This window comes from Fusarium subglutinans (genome assembly GCF_013396075.1).
Source record: "Fusarium subglutinans strain NRRL 66333 chromosome Unknown NRRL66333_c0000002, whole genome shotgun sequence".
NCBI lineage: Eukaryota > Fungi > Ascomycota > Sordariomycetes > Hypocreales > Nectriaceae > Fusarium > Fusarium subglutinans.
The window spans coordinates 738,875-758,978 of NW_023502065.1; the positions used below are offsets into that span (position 1 = coordinate 738,875).

General features: G+C 49.3%; 2 protein-coding genes across 2 annotated transcripts; both read left to right on the forward strand.

The window, feature by feature from the left end:
- Nucleotides 1-4,222: 4,222 nt before the first annotated feature.
- On the forward strand, nt 4,223-6,150 carry FSUBG_558 (uncharacterized protein; the record flags this gene model as incomplete). The annotated part of the gene is made up of 3 exons (XM_036683691.1): nt 4,223-4,475; nt 4,524-5,800; nt 5,851-6,150. 3 exons carry the CDS (start codon nt 4,223-4,225, stop codon nt 6,148-6,150), a joined length of 1,830 nt encoding a protein of 609 aa, XP_036544081.1.
- Nucleotides 6,151-11,717: 5,567 nt separating this feature from the next.
- FSUBG_559 (uncharacterized protein) lies at nt 11,718-13,865 on the forward strand (the record flags this gene model as incomplete). Its single annotated transcript, XM_036683702.1, has 1 exon — nt 11,718-13,865. One exon carries the CDS (start codon nt 11,718-11,720, stop codon nt 13,863-13,865), a length of 2,148 nt encoding a protein of 715 aa, XP_036544082.1.
- Between the last annotated feature and the right edge of the window lie 6,239 nt (nt 13,866-20,104).

Genomic DNA, 20,104 nt, shown 5'->3' on the forward strand with positions numbered 1-20,104 from the left:
GTATGTAACGTAGCAAGAAAATGAAAGAAGTTCATTGCGGGGAGATTAAAGTGTCGCAATTGGTTCATGTTGTCCATTTTGAGGGAATCGACCAGGCCTGAATCATGCTCACTCCCAAAAGGTGGTGGTGTAATTTCCCATTTGAGTAGTGATTCAGGAACGGATGTATGAGACCCTGGCCACAAAACGGCCTTACCGGGCGACCCATAGAAGAATTATGGAACGCTTGAAGAAGATGAGCAAAGAAATTCTGTTGGAGTTAGTGCACGGCAGATTATCCTGCAACTTCCTGTTTACGATACAGCTTATCTCGAAGCGGAAACGGGCAGAGCATCCTCTAGCCGTCCTGAGGTTGACGGCCGCAGGGTGCAGCACATTCCATCAAGATCAAGATCACGATATCGTCACTATCAGAGCACCTGAACAGACCTTTAACAGCTTGAGCATTGACGCGTTTATAAACGATCATGCGAGTCTATTGTTATCACGTCAATTGACAGCCTCGTTTATGTTCCGAGCTGTCGGGCGTCAACCCAAGTCTATGGAAGACAACCACCGTGCTCACTGTGGGGAGCCATCGTAGCTCCAGGCACAAGCTCAGGCACGGAAAACTCAAGAAACAGCTCGTAACACACTGACAAATAGATGACGCGTTGCGCTGGAACAAATTGTTGCGTGTAAAAGTGAATATGCGAATGAGACTCTACAGAAGGTCCCTCCCTACATAGGTACCATCTAGATATGGATATGAGACGAGGGGAAGCACTGGTCGGATGATATGGATGCAATGGAAAACAACGGAGTCTCAACGCGATGTAACAGTGTCAACTGGGCTATTCCCTGGCCCCTAGAGAGGATCCGGCACTTGTTGTGAGATGTGAAGATGATCTGAAGGCTTGAAGATGGGGGGTTTCTACACTAATCGTGATAGTAGCGGATTCCTCGTCTATGAAGGAATCGTGGTGTCGTTCGATGTTCAGGCGTATCGACTTTAGTAGGAACGGATCTTCAGGTGTACCAAATTTAGCAGCTGAGCTGAGAGCTGAAGAATCGACTAAAACATTAGAGATGAAAACAAATCGAGATCGGTTGCGGACTGAGCGATAGACTGTCAAGATGAAAGGACCGGCTGTTTGGAGATGCTCTTGTCTACATAAGAGAAAGTGAACGCCATCTGCTATTCATAGCCTAAATGATCCACAACAATTAATTGAAATCCACCATCTAAATGTGCTCAGATTGAGCTCTGACGTGGTCCTCGCCTAACCGACTCGCCTGTAAGATGTGGCTTTCCAGGCGCAAAGCCGCTGTTGGTGAGCTTGTTCCAGTGAGCTTCTAGTGGATTGTGGTGCTCTGGGTGTTTAAACATGAGCCACGAAATCAGCCTGTGGGTTTTGAGTGGATAATGTTCGACGTATCAGTGGACCTCATCCATATACCCCTGGTCTTGACACAGATCTGAGACACGCCGGTCTCCCTGCTAGCAGCTGAGACATGTCAGTGATAGCCAATCAGATACCCTAAATAACGGCTTCTACGCCAAAACGGTAGGAACAAGATACTCGTCCCGCTTCTTGCCCAAAACCCCTGTCCTGCCGCTGCAAATCAGATGGCTTTCCGTGACCCACTCTCTTACAACTTCAAACACGCGCTTGTCCTCATCTTGCTACGCTTGCAACCTCTGCTTTGGCTCTCCAGCGCATCTCGAATGTGATCACAGCACTTGGATAAACATCAGCCAAGAGAAAGGAAATAGCAGCCTCAGCTATGCTTCTGTGTCTCAGTCGAATATACCCTCCATCGGCCTAGCGGGAGGAGATCGAGAGCCTCAAAGTTACTTTAAATTGGATAACTCATGATTCAGTCTATATCAGCGCCTGAGGATACAGATGCCACAGCTCAACTGTGTCTGTGATTCGCTCTCGGCCTCTTCAACGTCACACCTGCTTTCGAAATCGACTGGCTAAGCCCAGAGTTCAGGGCGCATCGCCCACTGTCTCGATGCGAATGGTGTTGCTTTGTCCCAAGCAAGATGCATGCTGAGCCACCAGTCTGCTGATGACCTATCATTCAAGAAAAAATACCGACATTGCCGTGAGAAGCTGCCGCTTCGCCTATACGGCTCTCGCCGATTTTACTGCCTCAAAAAAAACCGATCAAATCTTCCATCAAGCTCCTTAAGGGACAACCGCCGTACGATCGTGACAAAAGTTCTGGCATCTCGCCATCTATGTGCCCCTCATGCGGGGGATCAGAGGACGGGGTCTTTGACATATGTACGATATTGCCATATTGCCGTAAGTGCAGATATATCGAGAGGTCTGCGCTCAGGCGGTAGGCGATCCCGCTGCAACTCGGTTCGGTTCCTGAATTGACTTGATCGAACAATTAGCCTTAACACCCGGGCTTTAGTGGTTTCAACTGTTGTGAAAAATAGCATACTGCATCTACTATACCCTGGCCTGTCTCGACTCTAGAGGGTATTGTCCCTCTTCCGGGGTTAGCAGGGGGCGTGCTGGCCGATTTTAGAGGTGTGTCGACAAGAACGGCCGAGGTGAGGCATCAAGTTATCGCACCCAAGGTCTGGGTGTCGGTCGATAGATGTGGCGTGTCCACAGCTTGAATCCGCTGTCGTCGGAAGTTTTGTCAACCCCAGACGGGTCTAACGTGGCTCAGTTTGAGTCGACACACTGGATTTCGACCTCGTCGACTCACTAGCCCGCCCGTCCATCCACACGTCCCTCGTTGCCTCTTGTTTCTTCAGAGGATGAGACAAGCCACCTCCGTCGAGTTGCTGTTGTGCAGCCCGACTGGACGGTCCAGTGGCCCGATCGAGCCCCTTGTCGATACACTCTTGAAGCCTGCGCCACTCTTGGTCGTCTTGGAGTCGGTTTGGAATCATCAATTGGTATTATACAGGACTATCGTCTTGCAGCTTCAGCTTCCACGGTTGCCTCTCGATATCATTGTTATCCTCTTCACGCCCTCTTACGGGATCTAACTTTCTTTTAGTACAACTTCTAGCCCTGCTGACTGGAAGCTGTGGCCTTATTGTCCCTAGTCCGGGGTCATGAGAATCCCTGCACATACCCCTGTCCTCTAACTCCACCGGCTTCTCAACTTCCTTGACTTTTACTGACGAACTTTCCTACTGTACTCGCAACCTGCTAGGCCCCATCCTATCCCAGGAGCGCTGCGACTCTGTTTTGCACCGGATAGCCCCCTCCTCTGCTATGTATCCGCTTTCTCTTGTACCAGTTCATAGATCGGTCTGTGTTGCGTGTTGGAACCCACTCGGTCCAGCCCCTCCCGTCTATCCAAACCTCTCCCCTGGTGACCGTCCCTGACTTGCGGAGCTTCCTTGCCTCCATGGATGATGCCTCCTGCCCATCGTACACGTCTTCTCTTATACCTCCAGGTTCCGGCTCCGCTTCCCTTTCGCTTCTTCCGCAAATCTACCAGCTCATTAACTTTGTTCGTCCATTTTGTCTCCAGTCATTCCTTAACACAAACACTTGCATGTCATCAAACCGTATAATATAGCAAGCCCACCCACCGCTATCCAAGTCCAGGTCTAGCTATCCTTTCCTTCATATACAGGGCTTATACCAACTACGCCACTTTCCTTTACAAAAGACAAACAACCGATTCACTCTCTTCGCGTCAGTCTCCGCTCTCATCAGTCCAAGGGATCCTGTTTACTCCATAGTACATATTACTATACCCTAACCGCCTGACATCCCCCAAATCGACTGTGATCGTTCCTTACAACACATCCATTCCTTACAACGCATATCGACTGCCCGGAAATTACTCCCACATTCGACTTGGCCATTGCTCTCTTAGTTGACCAGGTAAGCTCGAGATGTCCCGCGGCACTCCCGAAGATCCAGATATGATGTGGACCTGGGCTTGCCAGTTTACCATGATCGTCCACCATCTCATCGAGAATTCATGCTGACACCACCCGGCCCTTGCCAGATAGATTCTGCATAATTGTTTAACAGCTCGCTCCTGTAGGGACTCTTGGGTTCCTGCTTCTACCACCACCCTACCTGTATGCTTCATACTTTCTTGTCCTTCCTTTGAGCCATATGCACACAATACTTACACTTTATTCACGCAGCAACACCAAAGTTGACACTCAACTTTTCTTTTCTATCTGTGATAGTATTTATACAGCTGGCTTGCATACCTATCTAGGCCTACGCCTATAATCAACATGAACTCAAACGAATTTATCGAAAACGAATCCGTGTTGGGCTCGGACGAGATGTGGTCAACACCAGCTACTCAGTCCAAGCCTCGCCCTATGCCCATCTATCAGGGATTCTCTTTCTGCGGTGCCGAGAACTTCTCGTCAGTACCATCTTGGGACTCATCTTCAGTTTCATTCCAGCAAACCCCCAGTGAGACCATGTCACGTCCAGGATCTATGCATCAAGACTTCTACCCTCCTACCACTATGGATAACTGTAAGTGAAATCGAGCCTCATGGTGTCACTCAAACTAACTGGAAGCAGCATCGTGGATGGAAAAGCAAGTCGAAGATCAATTTGATCTTCACGGCATGGACTACGATATGACCATGGGAATGAGCTCTTTCACAAACGATGAAGCCATCCCTGTTCTTGACCTGAAGCAGGGAACACATGTCGAGGAAGATCTGATGGCCATTGATGACGGTTCAAAACAACGTCGAATGTCCGGTTCTTCCTTTTCGATGTCCACTTCTGGAGCCTTCTCCGACATGCCTCTCGATGATTTCTCGGCAGCGCTCTCTGAAGCGCCTTCCTTCAGCTCTGATTATCCACCGCCTTCTAACCGCACTTCCATGATGTCTTCCACCCAGCTTTCGCCCGTTGCCTCGCCGCGAATGACTCCTCAGTCGAGGACCGACCTTGTCAGGACTCAGAGTCGTGGCCGCGGTGCTTCTCCGTCTCCTCGACCCAGCAATGTTCGATCTGCTCCCTACAGCGTCGAGGGGCCAAGACTGAAGCGATGGTCTACTGGTACTTACAACACATCTGCGAGCCGCAAGCCTGCCCAGTACGTTTACCATGCTTGCCCGGACGTCTACAACAGCCACCAGCACATGTTCTCCGGCCACTCTTCTCCAGCCATTGGTGCCACTCCTCTGCCTCTCAACTATGGCAACCTCCAGGCCATGCAGCAAGCACCTTTCGTTGTCCCCAGCACTCCCGTCTACCAGAGAAACAGCATGCTGCTTCCGACTCAGCTTCCATCTCAGATGGCCCAGCAGCAGCCCTGGCAAACCGACGTCAACCATTTCGCCCCGCCTCAGCCACTTCTGTCTCACGGTCTTTTCAGAATGCTTCAGAGCAACGGAGATGCCGCTTGCCTCAACGGACACTACACCGACCTTTCTGACCCTCCTGAGCTGTACGCGGCTCTCCGAGAAGAGCAGATCCCTCCACCTCCTGAGGATATGAACCCCGAGGATCCCGATATGATCCCCCGTGAGCAGGAGTTGCGATTTGAGGGCGACCTTTACACCCCTAGATGGGTCCGAGGTCACGGCAACAAGCGAGAGGGTTGGTGTGGAATCTGCAAGCCTGGACGATGGCTCGTGCTGAAGAACTCTGCCTTCTGGTACGACAAGTCTTTCTCTCACGGTATCAGCGCCGCCACCGGAAGCTCATTCCAAGAACCCCAACAGAAGCGACGCATGGATGGAAACCCTGATGTTTGGGAGGGTCTCTGTGGTAGCTGCGAGCAGTGGATTGCCCTTGTCAGCAGCAAGAAGAAGGGAACCACCTGGTTCAGACACGCGTACAAGGTAAGTCGGACTAATCCACCAAGATAGGGGCCTTGACTAACAATATTTAGTGTCATACACATCTCAAGGTGAAAGACACACCTAAGCGTCGCCGCGAAAGCAGCAACGCGAGGGCGCTGGCCATGTCGACCATGGCAAAGCCCAAGACTGAAGTTCAACATCATCGACCCATGACGCCCCAGATGCCTGTCTCCTCGATGGAGCTTGCCACTACGCCTAGACCCTCTACTATGTCCCAGATCACGTCTCACCCTCAGGTCACCTCTGTTCTCGCTCCCCAGGAGCACTATACCATTGATCCGATGTCTGGAAACGTCCTTACGACTGAGCCATTTCCGAACATGATTTAACTCGATACGACTCTGCTTTTTACAGTTTAGACTTTTTCCTTTTGATTTCCGCCGTACCACGACAGCACATGTATTGTCGTGGATGGCACCACACTCGTTACGTTACGACAAGATCTTTGAGATGATGTTTGATACCAGTTGAAGCCAGGGATAAGTTTGTTGATCCCTGTGCTTAAAGTTTTCTGTTTAATTTCTGTTCCTTGTCTTGCCTCTGAGGGCCTGCTTATGCTGTTAGGAGGAGGAAACGACCAGTTTCGAGAAGGGATCACCACGTGGACGAGGCCATCCCAGCTTGAAACTGGTAGGAATTTGGAAAAAGTACATGTCAGAAAGGGAACCAGGGAAAAAAGTGGAGGATTCACCATAACATTTTTTACTTCTTCTTTACTTTATATCTTCCTTTTCTTTCTTTTTCTACATCTGCTCACTTTGAGAGATACCCAGGAGTTTTTGCTTTTACTGCACTAGATAGAATGGTCGGTTTAGGATTAGGAGCCTTCCTCTAGGGAAGAGCCTGATGAATGAAACGAGCAAGATGGACGATGCTGCTGGCCAGTCGAAGTCGAAGGCATGGATTTACATAGATAGAAATAGCTACGCAACGGTCACCCAATATCACTGTTATTGATTTTGTCTGCATCTGCACCTTGGCTCTCATATGGGTGGCGGAGACTTCTGCTCCGTACTTGACAGCGACAAACGGAAGTCTCCGTGAAACGCCTTATGAAAAGGGATCGTCGGATCCGTTTTGTTTCGAGGGCGAAAAGCACGATGTGACATGAATTAATTACAGCACAAGGACTGGCTTGTCAGCCCGTTGCAACTATGCAATGTTGCTTTGCAGAAGGAAAAGTGGCACCACGAGGGGCTGGCCGCTGGCAGGATGCTCGGCGGTTCTTGATAGGGCGTTATTCGTCTTGGAGGAAGAGAGAGTAGCAGTATAAATGATGGCTATTAAGGTCAGGGATTCTTTGGCCAGGGGAGATCGGCAAGTGTTCTGCCACTCCCAGGGGAGTACTGCAACCCTGGGGAGAATGTTTGGTGCTTTCCGTTATATCGTTAATTGGACGAGATCTTGAATAACCAAGGCTGACAGGTCTGCGAGCGGGAAGCGGAGATCTTTTGTTGATCGTGCCAACGGTCTAACGACTCTAGCCAAGGCAGCCAAATTCCGTTTCAGGAACTCATATGCGAGCCTTGCGAGGGGGACTTTGCAGAAATTGGTATGTGCTAACTAACTACCACGTACAAGCAACGTAGGCGAATTGGCCTATTTTCCTTAACAGATTTCCCGTAATATTATACTAAAGTTAAGCGAGAAGAGGCACAGTATAATGCATTGGAGAAACGGAAGATGTCGTCACATGCTGTTTCTGCTATTATTGACGTGACAGCATCAGGATCAGGATCGGTCACGGCTTTGACCTGGCAGGGCAGGTTCTGATACAGGTACCCGAAGCCGAGAAGAGCCGGGGTCATGAACCCAGTGCAGTGTTTGTGCGTACGGATACTCGTAATGGAAACATAATACGATAGCGTTAACTCACTGGTACAAGTCTCAGGCGGAACAGTTCGGTGTAGATTTCGTAACTTGGCCGAAGCAACCCAACACAGGCGTGGGTCTCTCAATAAATCTACTCTTTCGCTTCTGAAACGAACTCTAGTTGCCTTTGAACCCTGAACTGGCAGTTAAACTTTTGTCAAGCCATCTCTCACTTCGCGGGGGCAGACGAAGCGAGGCTGGGAATTGAACAACGCATCGTCAACGAGCAAGGCCATTCCCGGCAGTCAACAAGCATTTTATCCTTGTACTTAACAGAGTTTTTGTATTGAGGCAAAACGGGTGTTGACAGGAGACAGGACAGGACTCTCGATCGCGGGGGGTGTGAAGGTGTGGACAGAGTACAGACGAAACAAATGCTTAATCTCCCATATTCATGCGTTGGCGGAGGAGACTCCGGATGGGGCCGGTTCGGGGAGCGGCATCCGGATGGAGGAAACGTTTAAGCCGGCCGGGGGTTGAATAGAGTTGATAGACAGTAGTGGCATAGTGTCGTATAACGTTAAGGCGAGGCAAGGCAAGGCAGTTGATTAGGTTGTGTTATACGGGGGTCATGTTCATCAGGGTGATGTGATGTGCAAAGGCCACATAGTATACTATACATCCAATATTTTATACCTACTACAGGCATCGGTGCACGTTTGTTCGGATAAGAGGACAGATTTGGCTCTCGGTAGATGTTCACGGCAGACTCCGTCCAAGTCACGATAACCTCGCTTGCAAAAGAGACTATGATGAATTGAGAAACTGACAAATATATGTGTAAGAGACTTACCTCGTGATACGAAGCAAAAGCACAGGAAGATAGATGCTTGCAGTTAAAAAAACACATACTTATCAGAACACGTGAGAAAGACAAGACCTAGCAGAATGACTACCTCCCTACCTATGAATAAAGTTGGAATGTCTGGTGGAATGGAGATGCAAGCACTTAAAACCCCGGTCGAGAAAGGCATAGACTATTTCCAGAAGACACACACCATCTTGTCGATCGTGGGCGGCCAATCATGAGCCGCTGTGGTTCTTCACCTTACCATCTGGCTGGAATTGTGTGAGAGGCACGTGAAAGTCATATAAACAAACTTCAGAGAACTTGTATAAAAGACATATGCCGATTGATGTCGTAGAATCAAGTAGCATAAGTATGTATCGCGACTGTGTCTGAGAAGGTGATGAGTAACATCTATAAAACTCTCAAACCCTTCACAGAGTTTCATTGTGATTGCTGAGCCAATACTTCCGCGCCCGTTATAGGAGTGTCCGTTAGTGGTTAACTCGTATTGAGTTTGTCACCATTCACAGTCTTTACCGTTCGATCCGTCCCGTTTGGATCTTGTTAACAAAGAAAGTTGCTGATATAATGGCTCTTAGTGTTTGTTGGCACTAAGGAGTAACCACCAGAATTGTCAAGTCGATGTCTCACTATCATCATTAGCTGGAACACGTGAAGTTGAAGGTAGACCAGACGGACATTGGTATGTCCATACTATCCCCAATGGATATTGAGCCACCTCAGTGTGGGTGTTCGTGTTTGACAAAACAGGAGAAACTGGGCAGACAACATTGCATCATATGGCCATACTCTATACATATAAAGTAATTGGAGGAATAACTTGAGTACCATGGACATGAGGCTTAAAAAAGATAATATTGACAACCTATAAGGTCGCCGGTTCCCCGACTAGGTACTAAGTTAGTATGAAAGAGCCCCGACAACCAGACAATGATGACGCGTGCAAAGCCACCAGGCCCCAAATATACCAAGATGGTCCTCTTAATTACTGACGAGTCTTAGTATGTGACGTGATACACCACCTGTTTCTCAAGCAACGTCTGGGCCTGATGCTCACGTCTCAAGACAGGCTTGCCCAGTTGATTACTGCCCCTTTCAAGACATGCGGCTGAATCAGTTTTCTTTGGCTGACAGTTAGCAATAGCCGATGATGACAAAGTGGTGAGCTGATTGTGGTTTCGGGAACTTGTTGGTTGGCTGTCCGCAGTCGGTGAGAGATGCAGTTACAGGGTATTTGTATCCGTGGTTGGAGAAGTGCAGTCAGTCAGTTGCCTTTTACATACATGCAACCATCCATGTTTGAGGGGGAGACTTGTCCTCATCATAATAACCATCATCATGATCAGTCAATACGGCGTTCCGCGGATTCATATACTATCAAAGCATGTCGGGATGTATCGCCTATTTCAGGTAGCTAGACTAAATATCTATGACGGGAGTCATAGCGTGCAACCATGATGAGATAGGTAGGTAGTTTTATTACAACTCTCCTTCAGCTGCTGAGCTCATCACAAATCAAGAGTAACCAGCCACAGTTTACTTTAGAGAACAGCAACTCTCAAGGACAGACAGGATCAACGGCTATCGCGTTGAATACCTAAATAGTCAGTGTTCTTGTTATCTTCTCAGCTCACGAGCTGAGCCGTTGGCTTCGGGCAGTGCCTCTTCTAGTCTAGGACTGTTCCAGCGGTTGGCTAGCAGAGGTCCGTAGCGCACTGAAGCCCCCTGAAGAGCGTTACCGGCGGTTGCCCAACAACGGCTAAGTTGAGGAGGAATTGGCGCTGATGCGCCACCAAGCCTGAGATCTCGAAGTTGTAGATTCATTTTAATAAATGTTCATAGCTTTTATTTATTTGCTCAGCCCTATCTAATTGCTGTCTCTCCCTGCCGTTTGTATTTTCTCTCTTTCTGCACCACGAGATATTACCTATACAGTACCTACCTTAGTTCCCGTTTGCAAACAGCTCAGCTCAACAGTCGAGTTCAGCTCAGGTGTAGGTAGGCAAGGTAAGGTAGTTTGTAAATAGGAAGGTCGGGCACGTACTGTATCCACTGCACCCGTCCCGTGCAGTCTTATCCTATCCAATCCATCCAATCCATTCCCATCGAGAATTTACCGACTCGAAGCGAGCAAACGAACGGACCGCTTCAACCTTCTTCTGCCTAAACTGAAGAGGGTATCCTCGACGTCGGCACCCGCGAGATCACGACATCATCACATACGAGAGTTGAGCAGGAGAAGACTCGAGACGGAACGACACAAGACGAGGCGAGACGAGACGAACCTGCGAACCGATGAAATAACTCTGTTTAATGGAAGCCAAGGTACGGGTTAATCTGATAGTCTTCTCTGCTTTTAGTTCTACTCTGTTCAGCTCTGGCCTCGGTATCCCCCATCAACATGCAGCTCCCATCATCCCACTCAACAACATCCATCTACCCATCCTCTATCTCCATTGACAACGAGACAAGACACAAGCCCAGTCTCAATCTCTAGGCTCAAACACTCCATCTTTCTTTCTATTTATTCGTTTGCTCTGGCGTCATTCGGCGGGGGTTTTTATTTCTCTCCCTGCTTTAAATGTCGTCTCCCTTTCTTTAACCTGGTCCTTCTTCCCTGCCCCTCCTCTTTTTTATCGGGGCTTACCTATCCATCCCGTATTCCATTCCGACTTCATTCCTCCCTTTACACCACATTTGCTCTTTTTATCATCAGTGGCTTACAATCATGCTTGTCCGAGCAAAACAGTCTTAGACCTTAATGCTTTTCTTCCGTCCTTCCATGATCGTTGACGACCTTGTATAATGCCCCACGAGCACCGACCGACCTGCAACATCTAAATAGACTTTCTCTCTCTATCTTTCTCAACCCGTCCTAGCCTGCCCACGCCGAGCTCGACACTACCTGACACTACGATCCCGATCAACGAACTGCAATCTTTTGACCTTGTTTTCTTGTTTCAAACTTTTCTCGAGTACGATTTCCAGCTTTTTGCATAAACTTCAGCTCTTGCTAGTGCTCTACTACGGCAACGTGACCGACCGTGCACATCATCAACCTCGAACTCGAAGCATCCCCTCGGGCTACAACTGAGTTGGCATTTATGATAAGCAATTAGATTTGCTATGAACGGGGATCACCTGGCTTCAAGGCAAGCTCAATTCACAGCATTGCCCAACTCTTCCCCCATCACCAACCGATCTATCATCAACATGGCATCCGTATCAAATTCACTGACCAATCCGGGGTTGTACAGTTTTGCCAATTCGAACTACCGCCCTCCAACTTCTGCAGAAACACCTGTCTCCGACTCCTTTCCCAGTCCCGTTTTCGAAACCCCCAAACCCGGGCAAGGTTCAGTCACCCACGCCGGGGGCTGGACTCCGCATTTTGCTGAAGAATATTCCGTATTCAACTCGACTCCTGGAAATCTTCGTGGATCTCAAAATTCTTTCATTGACTTTCGTGCTGCCACACCTTCCAGCAAGCACAAGAGGCTATTGTCCAACGACACTTTTGCTGCTGAAATTGCAACTCATGTGAATCACCTTTCGGACCAAAATTTATCACTGCCGCCGGTCGAGCCATCACGTCGCTTGGCCTCATCCCCGAATTCAGTAACCGTACCTCAAGAATATATAACCGATACAACACCCCTACCGAGTCCTGATCCGGCCAAACACCCTCAATCCTCCAAGAAGGCTAGGAAAGCCGGAGTCCAGGGTGCAGAGCCTTCGCAGACAGCGACACCCCCACCCACTGGACGTAGGGGAGCGCGGAAGCTCGCCGACAAGCTCACTATGCAAAATGATCAGTATTTCGGCCAGCCCGACTTCACTGGCAACTCTCAACAGCAACAGCAACATGATATTGCTGCCTTGATGGCTTCCTCTGGTGACATGTTTGCATATCCCATGACAGCACCTGCTGCCACACCTAACACTTTCTGGGATCCTTCAATGGGTATGGACTTTGACTTCAGTGCATCGCCTTCCAATGTCTTTCAGACGACACCTGTTCAGCATGGCCATCACCGCCACACAGGTTCCTTCGACTGGAATAGCGAGGTACCACTCTTTCAAGACCCTAATGCACCATTCGCTTCCGCAGATTCAGACCCTATGCAAACCATGCAACGTGACCGTCCTCTTGCACCAAAGCCTATGGGCTCGGCAGGTGTTACTACAGCAAGTGCTGCCATGTCTGCTGCCCTTTCCGCTCCTCTAGATGACCCTTTTGGACTTGGACAGTCCATGAATGGAGTAAATCCTGGATTGTTGTTTGAGCCTCCACACACTTCTGTTTTGGATAACCCTGCTCTCATCCCAGTGACACAGGCTGGTTCCGCTGAAGCCACGATTTTCCAATCGAGATCAAGAACGCCTTTGGGTGAAAACATCCGCCAATCAACGAGCATGAAAGACCTGAGGGCTACAAAGGCACCGGATCGTGCACTTGCGCCATCACCTGTCAAAGCAAACCCTCGGCCTGGAATGGGTAGGAGTTTCAGCGAGAACCGTGGCAAGAGAGCCCAACCACAGAACCGACCTGTACTACCCAAACTTGCACCGGCTCGGCCAGTCTCACAGGCCAGCAATGGCTCCAATAGCGACAGTGCACCCCCAAATCGGCCTATAACCAAACCAACCGGAAGGTTGTCTCCAATGAAGAGCCAGCACCGCCTTTCAGGCTTGGCCTCCATCCCTGAGGGACCAGCACTGCAACACCAATCCACTCGAACAGCTGTGAAATTCACCATCGACTCGAGAGGCAGGGCTCGTGCAGAGACAACGATCGTACCTAATGAGTGGGACTGGGAGCCCAGTGCCAATCATCCGGGAGTCACTCGTGATAGGAGTCGAACACCACGAGACCTGGGCCCTTCGGACGATGACGAATCCTCCTCGGACGACGAGCCTATCATTATTCCTAGCAGGAACAACTCGTTCAATGCGTCCTTTGCTTTGCCTGATCCCCTGAGACCAGTTGGGTCCATCTTTCACTCTTCGCGACGTAGTGTTAGTGACAGGAGCACGAGTAGCATACACGATACTATTGGGGGATCGCAACACGACGCGGACAGTGAGAACGAGATGATGATGTATGAGCGCAAGGACAAGATTGGGGATGCTGCTAGTGAGCTTCGTAAAGTTATGGAGGATCGAAGAAAGCGATCGAATCCAATGGGACAAGGCGGACAACACCGTTCGTTCCAGGGTGGACACTTTGGTCCTTTTCGAGGTGACAGCAACTCGCCGTCGACCCTTACCGAGTCAAGCCTTATAACAGAGAGACACGTAAGATGTCTCTGTAACCGAAAGGGGGCTGACGAGGGAGACGGTTCCATGATCCAGTGGTAAGTTTGCCAGCCTTTTGATCACCAAAGCAAATGGCTGTGGGAGAGTTCACATGAACGGAGCTGACACTCAATACAGCGAGTCCTGTGAAATGTGGCTCCACGGAAAGTGTATCAATCTCGACCTCAGGACTCGACCAAGAGTGTATGTCTGCTCATTCTGTGCTAACACACCGAACATGCGAGGAGGCCGGATTCGAGATTCGGGACGAGGAAACTTGCTGGGAGGTGTACCCGTAGCGTCTCCATTGGCGAGCAAATCATTTAGGGCGTTTCGATAAGGCAACAGGTTGTATGAGCATTTCTTGAAGGAGTAGACTGGATGTCAGGAGTACTGGATAACGAATACATTTGATCGAGTACGCACATAAATATTGGCATTTCAGACAAAAAAGATTACATTCAGGGTTCAAGTAATCCGCAGTTGCTTAGAAGACGACCGAACTAAGTGAGCACATGCCATCAAGGTCATATAGGGGCCAACACGGCAAACATAGTCCACGCGTGATGGTCACAACAGGAATGGAATAGTCAGAAATCCTGAGCTACGATCGAGTCTTCGAAGCATGGAGAACTCCAGAGTTTCCAATTACTACCCAAAATGATCTTGACGTCTCCTCTCGTTGGCCAATGCCGGAAATGCCCACTTCCGTTAGCTCTGCCGTAAGGCCCGAGTGGACCACTCAATCAAAAGCCGGCCAACGGAGCTTATGGCCCCGATCTCGGAATGGCGGGGAAGAATGTTGGTGATGCGGGGCAGCAACAGAGGTTCAGCAAACAGGCTACAACAATCGATTCTTTTCTTTGTCTTCTTTTGCCTCTAATTCGTGCTTATGCCGTCCTCCTCGGCGGTTCCGAATTGGGGACCGGCGCTGTCCGGCCCCAGAAGGGCCTTCTGAAGCTTCGCAAGAGGATGGATGGGCACATACGGCGGCCTACGACCTTAGTTCCTCACGTTGAACTCTCTGGTCGACGCCTCTCCCTGTATGTAGCGGCACAGGCTTTGTCAGTGTTCTGAACACTCTGGCGGTATTTACTTTGGCGAAAGGTCATGACGGAGACACTTTAAGAAGGAATTTCTAATCTTAAGGTCGAACTCCAGTTGATTGAGCGCTTCTATAACCATGGTGAGAAATCCTACTTGTACCTGTCTTGACGGTGTTATTGTGACGAGCGACCTGTTTGGTGATATCATCAATGAGGCATAGTATTATGCCCGGCAGCATTGGCCTCCTGCCCAGTGCTAACTTCAGCCTTTTCCCTGTTGGAGAGGGCCTTCTCAACCCATTTGGCACAATCCTAACCGTTGCCATGATTCTCCCATACTCCCCCAACCTGCCCGAAGGGACCAAGGCTGTTGAGGGGCCTGTCTGTGTGGCTCTGGAGGTGGTCATGCGCGCCATAGATTGCATTTATCTCATGGTATGGCATGGTGGTGGCTTATGACTACAAGACAGCACACTGATAGCAAAATTATGGTCATGAGAATTACACACATAGAGTGACACGGCAAGGTATATCTCATATGAGATGGAGGATGGTTACCCTAGAGAGGTACGGTTGAGAAACGTGGGATATGGCCAGAATCTACGGACATAGAGTTCGGGACAGTGTGATTGCTGTGGACGACATGGGTAGGTTAAACCGGCAATGAAAGCTTGAGAAACCAAGGATGTTCTTTGATATGCTGGAAACTCAACAGGGAGGAAGAAACAAGATGCACAGATGTGTAACAGATCCAATAGGGTAACATCCGATCCATCTTTCAACCCAGAGTTCTATGTACGACTTCTTAGTCAGTGAGTCAGACTTATGACAACGCCCAGGCTATAGGGCTTTGCTAAGCCTTGGATATGCATGCATCACGAGATTTCTGACGGTATTCAGTAGGTGGTAAGGCAGGCATGCATATTGTAAACAGGATACAGGCTGTTCGACCATAGTCAATCGTGATCATGCATTGTCCAGGTTTAAACTACCCATGTAAATCAACTATTTTCTTATGGCCATGTGGTTATGCAGTAACAAGTCTTTCCACGTGCAGCTAGTTCATATCCTTGCTATGTGTAAGTCTGCTGCCATTTGTGAGTTGAGTCCTTGCCAACACCAACACGAGGTTTGCTTTTACGTTGGGGTCCAAAACGCAACCATTTCTCGGAACGGAAACTACCGAGAGAAGCAGAGAAGTAAGAAGTGCTTGGCCTGACGAGAGACAAGTAATTCAATGGAAGAGAGAGTCAGTGAAGTTTTGCCCGCAATGTTTCGTAAGTTGGCAAACACTGGTGACATTTCCTAGACAACTGCTTAATACAAGGGCGGAGAAAGACATCGAAAGAGGGAGGCTAACAAGGGACAGGAAAAAGTAAAAAAGTCATGACGTTTGAGACTGGAGGGAAATAAGCTTGAAGCCTTATGCTGGTACTATAACTCTAAAAGATATAATTCATCAAATCGCTTCGTTTCGTTTCAATATGACTATGGGTCTGGGGTCGCTGTGGAGGGATGGATACAATCAGAAAAGTGACGAGGTTGACCATTGGTGGAGCGTGCATGACCTTGCATGACAAGTCATGATACGACTGGGTCTTGTCTTAGGGCGGTAACTCTATTGTTTTTGAGTAATACAGTGCTAAAGGGATGCTCTCTCTATCCAATTCAGGGCCTCATAATGTCCCTCTTGTCTCTGCGTACTGCAAGTGACGAGACATGATCAGCTATCACAGCGCAGCACAAAACGCCTGAGCTGTTCCGTCTGTGCTCTCGTCCTGCTGTAAGGTACACACAACTCAGCTGTGCCTGATTTACTAGTTGCATAGAGGGAGGGGAAAAGAAAGCATGGCATGTGAGACCAGCCAATGATGAGTCCAAGGAGCACAACAACTTGAGCTCTTAGTGCAGTAGCTCTATCTACTAATCAACAGAGTGACACGTGCATATTGGAGATACAAGCGGACACGAAGCGTTGAGTAAAGGTCCAAGAATTGGAAAAAGTCACAGCAAACTTGTCAGTAACGTACTTGGCCATGCTCAGCTATCCTTGGCCTGAGACCTTTCCCCGCTGATCTTAACCCGGACAGAGCGGGATCGACTTTGTTTGATTTCGAGGAGCTGCCGTAGCAGTATTGAGGTTGTATTGGCAACTCGCGAGGTTACAAGATGTGGCTGATATAGCAGAATAGGCTACAGCAGTGACCACACCACCTGGACAGGATACGAAGAGCGCCAATCTAGGTACAGCTCTTTAGTGAGTGAGTCCTTCTGCTACACTACACCCTGATTGCCGTGCAACCTGCTATAATTTCGATGAGTTCGTTTCGTATTAGGATTGATTTCGCTGAAGCGTCCAAGCTTAGGTTACAAGAGCTTTGATCTTTAAGATACGCTTCATATCTGATGTCATGAAGGCCTCATCCTCGTGGCAACCATTCTCAGAGGAGAGATAGGTTCACCCTCTGGTCACTAGCGTCGTGTAATTCGAGTGCGCAAAGACATACATAGACAGAGCATCAGTTCGATATTTTCTTACTGCAGATAACTGAGTTGAATAGCGGTGGCTGGTTCGTCAGTGTTGGATCATGGCTGATTTGGCGTCATGCACGTACGGCTTGAGAGCTGCGAAATGCCGAGAGTAGGTCTCTCTCTCTCTCTCTCTCTCTCTCTCTCTCTCTCTCTCTGCCTGTAACTCCCTTTCCCCTTACCTTACTGGGTTACAGTTGATACTTTTTGTTACTTGAGATTTTAAATTCAATGTCTTGAGATATAATGTAGCGAGGTTGAGTGATGAAATCATTTACCGGGCACTTATACTGGCAACAGGCAGTGAGTGAGGTGGTGTTCGGTTCCTCAGGCTACCACAACCACAACCGTTTCCTCTTGTTACTCAAAAAACTCAATCCCTCTCAGGGAAGCACTCTCTCGTATTCAACGCCCTATGCCTTCACACCACTACAGCACGCCGAGACAACTATGGCGGCATCTAGCTCAGCATTGGTTGTTTCGTCTCATTATGGTGCGCGCTAATGACACGGGACCGATGCGCTAGGGGCCATGTTATGATGCGACATTGACCTCCCTTCCCTTGTTGTTGACCTGGATTAAGCGATTCATCCAGGGAAGAAACCACCGATTCAATGGCCAGCAGCTCTTCTCACTCCCTGCCTCATGCATCTGGTCTGGCAGTGGGCACCAGGCCAGGTAAGAGAACGAAACAGGCTTTCACAAGCACAAGGCGTGGTGGCTGCAGTTCTTGAGTGCATTCTTTCATGCTGTGCTATCAAACTGGCTGCTCGTGCTTGTCCTTGGCTAATCCTCCGTTCTCTGTCAGACCTGACATGTCCATTGGTTCCGACCCGCCGTTCTATCTCGTAATGGCCAGTAATCGACGAAAATGCTGTGCTTCGCTTGCAAAAGGCGCCCGCATTCGATGTCCTCGCTGTCCGACCTCTGAACCACATGGCTGTCCGTAGAACCCGGCCATCGCGAAGACCAGTTTCAAAGCCCCCCCGCCAGTTCTCTTTTCTTCAAGTGGTGTATCGCGAGCTTCTAGCTAGCCTTTCAATCAATCTCCAGCCATGGACTTGTTTATCGAATCTACCTCCCGACCTCCGGGAGCTTCGATTAACACAACAGCCATGTGCCAGAGCAATCACATGTGGCTTATATCAGCGCGGTTATGATGGCCGGTGTGCTTAAGGTTCTCTCGCCACTCCGCTCGACAATTCCCATGTCGGAAAGGATGGCACAGGAAACCAAGCCATTTCTTTATCCCGACCGCCTCTTTTCTCGGCCCATTGATCCGGCTGCCAAGTCTGCCTGGGCATTCACAATCGAACAATGCCATAGTTACAACGGGAATACTCACTAACAAATCCCCGGAGGCTCCAACAAAGATGCTCCACTCCCCCGAAACCAAGGCACTTCTTTGGCTTCACTATCACGAGCAAATCGTCGATTGGCGACATATACATACATGGGCTGGACGATCCTCACTAGCCGTCTCAAGCAAGGCGTCTCTGCTTGTTAAGCGAAAACTCTCCTCACGAGGCTTGCTGACCTTACATGCTGCCTCTGCTCACCCTACCTTAACTTTACAGTTATCTCTATGGTTACAATGCTAACCACAACCACCTTACTCATGCTCTTTTGCTATCACGACAAGCAGGTTTCTGCGTCTTTGTTGTGTCATGACTGACATGGCGCCAAGTCTCCCGTCCACGTAGCGATGCTGGGTTCCTGGACTGTCTAGCTCCAAGAGGTCCAGAGTTTGTTGGCTGCTGCTGGGCACTAAACATCCAAGATGCCGATTCTTTGCGTACAGCACCAAACTTCAACGGAGTGACCGGTCCTGCAGTTTGCATCGACGGCAAACCGCTCATACCGTGATTTGATATAGTGCAGCTTCCGTTACTGTATACTTTGCTAGGTGCATATTGGCAGAATAAGTTTGACTCAACCTGCATCGTCGACGCTGGCTGATGCTGTCATCCAGCCCGAGTTGCATTGTTTCCGCCTCTTTTGTTTACACGAGTTTCTCTCCTCTGACCCAGCCTGTCCTTCCCGCCGCTATAGGCCACAGTGCTGCTTAGTTCCGTTGAGATGCAGTCCCCATTCCCACCATTTGCTTTCTTTTGCACAGAGATATCGCAGGTTCCCTCGTGTTCAGGTCTCATTCTAGCTGCTCATGCCGTCTCCCGTCTTACTAGGTTCCCCAGACTGAATGCAGGCTGATCCAGTGATCAATTGATTAAGTGAATGGTCAAATCAAGCGGGTCAGTACGGCCTGGTCTTACACAACCTGACAACCTGGTAGCCTCATCCACTGAGAAGGGCAGGATCTTTTGTTGAGCTTGGAGGGAGGCCGACATTTCGGCCCTGTTGTTGCGGATCTGCCTAGCTAGGGGGAGCTTTCGAAACCTTACGCAAAGGAGCACCCAATTGTCTTGGCCATTAACCAACACAGTATCGCTGACCTCCGTGCATGATATTGACATCACGTCTTGGTTCACCGTCGACCCAGGCTCCCGCTGTAGGAAACCCATTGCCCTTCCCAGCCGATTGCTAGCCAGCTAGCCCTCTTGACTGCATCCCTCCTGCATCACGGTTGCTCCAGTGAGCTCCAGCCACATCCTCTGACCCCTCCGACGATGGTTGGACTCACGATGCCCGTATCACATCTTGCCAATATTCGCACCCCTCCCTCATGAGGATTATCGTCCCCTCGCAGGTAAAGTCAGACTAATGCAA